General features: G+C 42.6%; 1 protein-coding gene across 1 annotated transcript in view; it reads right to left on the bottom strand.

The window, feature by feature from the left end:
* Positions 1–7424, bottom strand: part of LOC118380496 (cholecystokinin-like) — a 14322-nt gene extending 6898 nt beyond the window's left edge. Inside the window, exons 1-3 of the mRNA XM_052469435.1 lie at positions 7296–7424; positions 5083–5203; positions 4620–4775 (exon numbers count right to left, since the gene is read on the bottom strand). Of these exons, the coding sequence (XP_052325395.1) occupies positions 4620–4775; positions 5083–5203 (277 nt within the window). The 5' untranslated portion in view covers positions 7296–7424. The remainder of the gene's footprint in view (positions 1–4619; positions 4776–5082; positions 5204–7295) is intronic.
* Positions 7425–8555: the final 1131 nt, after the last annotated feature.

Below are 8555 nucleotides of genomic sequence, written 5' to 3'. Positions count from 1 at the left end.
TAGCAACCAGAGAAATAGAGACAGGTTCTAAAGGGACTTCAACTCACTCTCGCTGTCATAGCAACCAGAGAAATAGAGACAGGTTCTAAAGGGACTTCAACTCACTCTCGCTGTCATAGCAACCAGAGAAATAGAGACAGGTTCTAAAGGGACTTCAACTCACTCTCGCTGTCATAGTAACCAGAGAAATAGAGACAGGTTCTAAAGGGACTTCAACTAACTGTCATAGCAACCAGAGAAAGAGAGACAGGTTCTAAAGGGACTTCAACTCACTCTCGCTGTCATAGTAACCAGAGAAATAGAGACAGGTTCTAAAGGGACTTCAACTCACTCTCACTGTCATAGCAACCAGAGAAATAGAGACAGGTTCTAAAGGGACTTCAACTCACTGTCATAGCAACCAGAGAAAGAGAGACAGGTTCTAAAGGGACTTCAACTCACTCTCGCTGTCATAGCAACCAGAGAAATAGAGACAGGTTCTAAAGGGACTTCAACTCACTCTAACTGTCATAGCAACCAGAGAAATAGAGACAGGTTCTAAAGGGACTTCAACTCACTCTCGCTGTCATAGTAACCAGAGAAATAGAGACAGGTTCTAAAGGGACTTCAACTCACTCTCACTGTCATAGCAACCAGAGAAATAGAGACAGGTTCTAAAGGGACTTCAACTCACTGTCATAGCAACCAGAGAAAGAGAGACAGGTTCTAAAGGGACTTCAACTCACTCTCGCTGTCATAGCAACCAGAGGAAGAGAGACAGGTTCTAAAGGGACTTCAACTCACTCTCACTGTCATAGCAACCAGAGAAATAGAGACAGGTTCTAAAGGGACTTCAACTCACTCTCACTGTCATAGCAACCAGAGAAAGAGAGACAGGTTCTAAAGGGACTTCAACTCACTCTCGCTGTCATAGCAACCAGAGAAATAGAGACAGGTTCTAAAGGGACTTCAACTCACTCTCGCTGTCATAGCAACCAGAGAAAGAGAGACAGGTTCTAAAGGGACTTCAACTCACTCTCGCTGTCATAGCAACCAGAGAAAGAGAGGTTCTAAAGGGACTTCAACTCACTGTCATAGCAACCAGAGAAAGAGAGACAGGTTCTAAAGGGACTTCAACTCACTCTCGCTGTCATAGCAACCAGAGAAAGAGAGACAGGTTCTAAAGGGACTTCAACTCACTCTCGTTGTCATAGCAACCAGAGAAAGAGAGGTTCTCAAGGGACTTCAACTCACTGTCATAGCAACCAGAGAAATAGAGACAGGTTCTAAAGGGACTTCAACTCACTCTCACTGTCATAGCAACCAGAGAAAGAGAGACAGGTTCTAAAGGGACTTCAACTCACTCTCGCTGTCATAGCAACCAGAGAAAGAGAGACAGGTTCTAAAGGGACTTCAACTCACTCTCGCTGTCATAGCAACCAGAGAAATAGAGACAGGTTCTAAAGGGACTTCAACTCACTCTCGCTGTCATAGTAACCAGAGAAATAGAGACAGGTTCTAAAGGGACTTCAACTCACTGTCATAGCAACCAGAGAAAGAGAGACAGGTTCTAAAGGGACTTCAACTCACTCTCGCTGTCATAGTAACCAGAGAAATAGAGACAGGTTCTAAAGGGACTTCAACTCACTCTCACTGTCATAGCAACCAGAGAAATAGAGACAGGTTCTAAAGGGACTTCAACTCACTGTCATAGCAACCAGAGAAAGAGAGACAGGTTCTAAAGGGACTTCAACTCACTCTCGCTGTCATAGCAACCAGAGGAAGAGAGACAGGTTCTAAAGGGACTTCAACTCACTCTCACTGTCATAGCAACCAGAGAAATAGAGACAGGTTCTAAAGGGACTTCAACTCACTCTCGCTGTCATAGTAACCAGAGAAATAGAGACAGGTTCTAAAGGGACTTCAACTCACTCTAACTGTCATAGCAACCAGAGAAATAGAGACAGGTTCTAAAGGGACTTCAACTCACTGTCATAGCAACCAGAGAAAGAGAGACAGGTTCTAAAGGGACTTCAACTCACTGTCATAGCAACCAGAGAAAGAGAGACAGGTTCTAAAGGGACTTCAACTCACTCTCACTGTCATAGCAACCAGAGAAATAGAGACAGGTTCTAAAGGGACTTCAACTCACTCTCACTGTCATAGCAACCAGAGAAATAGAGACAGGTTCTAAAGGGACTTCAACTCACTCTCACTGTCATAGCAACCAGAGAAATAGAGACAGGTTCTAAAGGGACTTCAACTCACTCTCACTGTCATAGCAACCAGAGAAATAGAGACAGGTTCTAAAGGGACTTCAACTCACTGTCATAGCAACCAGAGAAAGAGAGACAGGTTCTAAAGGGACTTCAACTCACTGTCATAGCAACCAGAGAAATAGAGACAGGTTCTAAATGGACTTCAACTCACTCTCACTGTCATAGCAACCAGAGAAAGAGAGACAGGTTCTAAAGGGACTTCAACTCACTCTCGCTGTCATAGTAACCAGAGAAATAGAGACAGGTTCTAAAGGGACTTCAACTCACTCTAACTGTCATAGCAACCAGAGAAATAGAGACAGGTTCTAAAGGGACTTCAACTCACTGTCATAGCAACCAGAGAAAGAGAGACAGGTTCTAAAGGGACTTCAACTCACTGTCATAGCAACCAGAGAAATAGAGACAGGTTCTAAATGTACTTCAACTCACTCTCACTGTCATAGCAACCAGAGAAATAGAGACAGGTTCTAAAGGGACTTCAACTCACTCTCACTGTCATAGCAACCAGAGAAAGAGAGACAGGTTCTAAAGGGACTTCAACTCACTCTCGCTGTCATAGCAACCAGAGAAATAGAGACAGGTTCTAAAGGGACTTCAACTCACTCTCGCTGTCATAGTAACCAGAGAAATAGAGACAGGTTCTAAAGGGACTTCAACTCACTGTCATAGCAACCAGAGAAATAGAGACAGGTTCTAAAGGGACTTCAACTCACTCTCACTGTCATAGCAACCAGAGAAATAGAGACAGGTTCTAAAGGGACTTCAACTCACTCTCACTGTCATAGCAACCAGAGAAATAGAGACAGGTTCTAAAGGGACTTCAACTCACTCTCACTGTCATAGCAACCAGAGAAATAGAGACAGGTTCTAAAGGGACTTCAACTCACTGTCATAGCAACCAGAGAAATAGAGACAGGTTCTAAAGGGACTTCAACTCACTCTCGCTGTCATAGCAACCAGAGAAAGAGAGGTTCTAAAGGGACTTCAACTCACTGTCATAGCAACCAGAGAAAGAGAGACAGGTTCTAAAGGGACTTCAACTCACTGTCATAGCAACCAGAGAAAGAGAGACAGGTTCTAAAGGGACTTCAACTCACTGTCATAGCAACCAGAGAAATAGAGACAGGTTCTAAAGGGACTTCAACTTACTCTCGCTGTCATAGTAACCAGAGAAATAGAGACAGGTTCTAAAGGGACTTCAACTCACTCTCGCTGTCATAGCAACCAGAGAAAGAGAGACAGGTTCTAAAGGGACTTCAACTCACTCTCGCTGTCATAGCAACCAGAGAAATAGAGACAGGTTCTAAAGGGACTTCAACTCACTCTCAGGTTCTGTCATAGCAACCAGAGAAATAGAGACAGGTTCTAAAGGGACTTCAACTCACTGTCATAGCAACCAGAGAAAGAGAGACAGGTTCTAAATGGACTTCAACTCACTCTCGCTGTCATAGCAACCAGAGGAAGAGAGACAGGTTCTAAAGGGACTTCAACTCACTCTCGCTGTCATAGCAACCAGAGAAATAGAGACAGGTTCTAAAGCGACTTCAACTCACTCTCACTGTCATAGCAACCAGAGAAAGAGAGACAGGTTCTAAAGGGACTTCAACTCACTGTCATAGCAACCAGAGAAATAGAGACAGGTTCTAAAGGGACTTCAACTCACTCTCGCTGTCATAGTAACCAGAGAAATAGAGACAGGTTCTAAAGGGACTTCAACTCACTGTCATAGCAACCAGAGAAAGAGAGACAGGTTCTAAAGGGACTTCAACTCACTCTCACTGTCATAGTAACCAGAGAAATAGAGACAGGTTCTAAAGGGACTTCAACTCACTCTCACTGTCATAGCAACCAGAGAAATAGAGACAGGTTCTAAAGGGACTTCAACTCACTCTCGCTGTCATAGCAACCAGAGAAATAGAGACAGGTTCTAAAGGGACTTCAGAAAATGTTCACTTGAAGAGAACAATGTGAGCTCTTTCATCTCTCTACACAGACACACAGAGACACGCACACGCTCAGAAAATGTTCACGCTGAGCTCTTTCACGCTCTACACACACGCTCACACTCACACACACACTCACACACACTCACACTCACACACACACTCACACACACACACACACACACACACACACACACACACACACTCACACTCACACTCACACACTCTCACTCACACTCTCGTCTTAGGTCTCTCTTTATGTAGTGTTGTGTTGTCTCTCTTGTCATGATGTGTGTTTTGTCCTATATTTTTATAGGACAAAATTGTATTATTAATATTTTTATTTTGAATCCCAGCCCCGTCCCTGCAGGAGGCCTTTTGGTTGGCCGTATTTTTTATTACATTTTTTTAAACTCACCTTTCTGTGAGGAGATGAGTCTAGCCAACAGTTCACTGAGTTTGGCTCTGGAGTTTCTGCCTTCTCCCATATATGGGTTGGTATTGACCAAAGGAGAGGAGTGAGTATGTCTGAGGTATGGCTCGGAGAGGAAGTGGGCTTTGGTTTCGAGACGTGCTATGAAAGGAAATACAAACCACCTTGTTAGCATTTGTCTTGGGTTGTTTTGACGGAACTAAATGACATAAAGAAATAATGATAATATCATGAATTAAACCTTTTATTGCTATAGCGTCTTTCTAGAGCACATGATTTGCCATTAAAAAAAAGCGGAAACATTCATATCATCACGGTACCAGTTTCAACGAAAACGTATCCATTGTTTTTTATGTACCGGGAAAGACAAGTCAAGCGCCGCTCAGGTGTTTTAACGTCGATAGAAATGTATTCAACATCCGGATGTGGCACTTCTCCCTGTTCTTACCTTCAGAGGGAGGGGGCAGGGCAGGGCTGCCCTCTTGGAGGGGGGGAGAGAAGTGGGCGCGTCCTGAACAGCTAGTGCACAGGACCACCAGCAGAACACACATACACAACCCTGCAGTCATCTAGGGGAGAGAGTGGAAGAGAGAGCGGGGAAGAGAAAGAGGGAGGGGGAGCAAGTAGGGAAGAGGGGAAGAGAGAGGGGAGAATTGCAAGATAAAGGTGGAAATGGTTAAACCGCTTCTTTCTACTTTTTACTCTTTCTCTTTTCTTTCTCTCTCTTTTCTTTCTCTTTTCTTTCTCTCTCCTCTCTCCCTCTCTTTCTCTCTCCTTTCTTTCTCTCTCCTTTCTCTCTCCTTTCTTTCTCTCTCCTTTCTTTCTCTCTCCTCTCTCCCTCTCTTTCTCTCTCCTTTCTTTCTCTCTCCTTTCTTTCTCTCTCTTCTCTCCTTTCTTTCTCTCTCCTTTCTTTCTCTCTCTATTCTTTCTCTCTCCTTTCTCTCTCCTTTCTTTCTCTCTCCTCTCTCCCTCTCTTTCTCTATCTTTTCTTTCTCTCTCCTTTCTTTCTCTCCCTCTCTTTCTCTCTCTTTTCTTTCTCTCTCCTTTCTTCCTCTCTCCCTCTCTTTCTCTCTCTTTTCTTTCTCTCTCCTTTCTTTCTCTCTCCTCTCTCCATCTCTTTCTCTCTCTTTTCTTTCTCTCTCCTTTCTTTCTCTCTTTCTTTCTCTCCCCTCTCTTTCTCTCTCTTTTCTTTCTCTCTCCTTTCTCCCTCTCTTTCTCTCTCCTTTCTCCCTCTCTTTCTCTCTCTTTTCTTTCTCTCTCCTCTCTCCCTCTCTTTCTCTCTCTTTTCTTTTTCTCTCCTTTCTCCCTTTCTTTCTCCCTCCTTTCTTTCTCTCTCCTTTCTCTCTCATTTCTCTCTCATTTCTCCCTCTCTTTCTCTCTCATTTCTCTCTCCTTTCTCTCTCCTTTCTCCCTCTCTTTCTCTCTCATTTCTCCCTCTCTTTCTCTCTCATTTCTCTCTCATTTCTCTCTCCTTTCTCCCTCTCTTTCTCTCTCATTTCTCCCTCTCTTTCTCTCTCATTTCTCTCTCATTTCTCTCTCCTTTCTCCCTCTCTTTCTCTCTCCTTTCTCCCTCTCTTTCTCCCTCTCTTTCTCTCTCCTTTCTCCCTCTCTTTCTCTCTCCTTTCTCCCTCTCTTTCTCTCTCATTTCTCTCCTCCCACATCCTACAGTAACACGATGATGTGGTTGGATGTTCCAACATTTAGAGAGCCACTCAAACCAAACCACATTGGTTTCAGTGCTGCTCCATTAAAAACCAAGCTATGTTACAACTCCATTAAAAACCAAGCTATGTTACAACTCCATTAAAAATCAAGCTACATTACCACGCAACTGATTTACTGAAAGTATATCCCACAGAGGCATTAGTGATGTAATATTGTTATTGACTGTTCTGGAGGCACTTAGTTGCAATTGTCCCTCCCTTCCCCTTCACGGCTACTTTCACACATCCAGTAAAATGATTAATGAATTACCAAACTTATTTTCCAGATAAATACTCAAAATAAAATGAGCTACTCAAGAATAGATGAGACACTAAAGTTGATCTATGGAAAATTGACTTATTTTTACCATAAAAGATCAAATGAAACAAAGGTAAGTAATGGTGTCATTTCTGATAGCGGTCTGTGAAGAGGTCTATGTGGAAGATCGGTGAGATCGCCGGCAGCTGGTACAATCAATAAAGCTGCACTTCAGCCGATCATTCACACTTCAACAGATCAATCATTATAGACACGGCAGTCCAAGTTACATCAGTTATCTACACACTTCAACAGATCAATCATTATAGACACGGCAGTCCAAGTTACATCAGTTATCTACACACTTCAACAGATCAATCATTATAGACACGGCAGTCCAAGTTACATCAGTTATCTACACACTTCAACAGATCAATCATTATAGACACGGCAGTCCAAGTTACATCAATTATTTACTTGATAAAACTCAACTTAACAAGAAAATATTGCATTTGGATTTATTAAAAAAATATATATATTAAAAGATTGTTCTCCGAAGTTCTTGTTCTCGTACCTGACTCAAGAACTACTATTTACATACAATTTGGTAATTCATTTGTTCTTAATTACATTTACGCATAAGAAAAAATGAGAAAAACAATCAGAGAGAGAGAGATAGAGAATAAGTACTGTTCTTACCGTCAGTAAAGAGATGGAGACAGAGAGAGAGAGTTGGAGGAGTGTGTGTGAGAAAGGGATGGAGGAACTTCTCCGCTCAGAGAGACACCCCTTATATACACCCCTGCTCTCCACACTGTGTGTGTGTGTGTTTTGTGTAAGCTTTTACCTCAATGATGACGCAGTTTGTGTGTGTGTGCGTGCGTGGGTGTGTGTGTGCGCGTGTGTGTGTGAGCTTGGTGATGCCCATTAGAACCTCTAGGGGTATTATTTATATGACCAGACCAGAGAACCTCCTGGACTGCAATCAGTTGTACATAACTGGTTCTACTGCTCCACAGCCATTTTCATCTCTCTCTCTCTCTCTCTCTCTCTCTCTCTCTCTCTCTCTCTCTCTCTCTCTCTCTCTCTCTCTCTCTCTGTCTCTCTCTCTCTCTCTGTCTCTCTTTCTCTCTCTCTCTTTCTCTCTCTCTCTCTCTGCTTGCTCTCTCTCTCTCTTTCTCTCTCTCTGTCTCTCTCTTTCTGTCTCTCTCTCTCTCTGCTTGCTCTCTCTCTCTCTCTCTCTCTCTCTGTCTCTCTCTCCCTCTCTCTCTCTCTCTCTCTCTCTCAAGTGAGGTATATAATATATAAAGTGAATTATAAAGTGAAATAAACAATACAAATTAACAGTAAACATTACACATACAGAAGTTTCAAAACAATGAAGACATTACAAATGTCATATTATATATATACAGTGTTTTAACAATGTACAAATGGTAAAGGACACAAGATAAAATAAATAAGCATAAATATGGGTTGTATTTACAATGGTGTGTGTTCTTCACTGGTTGCCCTTTTCTCGTGGCAACAGGTTACAAATCTTGCTGCTGTGATGGCACACTGGAATTTCACCCAGTAGATATGGAATTTTTTCAAAATTGGATTTGTTTTCGAATTCTTTGTGGATCTGTGTAATCTGAGGGAAATATGTCTCTCTAATATGGTTATACATTGGGCAGGAGGTTAGGAAGTGCAGCTCAGTTTCCACCTCATTTTGTGGGCAGTGAGCACATAGCCTGTCTTCTCTTGAGAGCCATGTCTGCCTACGGCGGCCTTTCTCAATAGCAAGGCTATGCTCACTGAGTCTGCTTATAGTCAAAGCTTTCCTTAATTTTGGGTCAGTCACAGTGGTCAGGTATTCTGCCGCTGTGTACTCTCTGTTTAGGGCCAAATAGCATTCTAGTTTGCTCAGTTTTTTTGTTAATTCTTTCCAATGTGTCAAGTAATTATCTTTTTGTT

The sequence above is a fragment of the Oncorhynchus keta genome, chromosome 19 (assembly GCF_023373465.1).
Source record: "Oncorhynchus keta strain PuntledgeMale-10-30-2019 chromosome 19, Oket_V2, whole genome shotgun sequence".
Lineage (NCBI taxonomy): Eukaryota > Metazoa > Chordata > Actinopteri > Salmoniformes > Salmonidae > Oncorhynchus > Oncorhynchus keta.
Note: the sequence above shows the minus strand (reverse complement) of the source record. Positions and strands in the feature narration are given on the sequence as shown.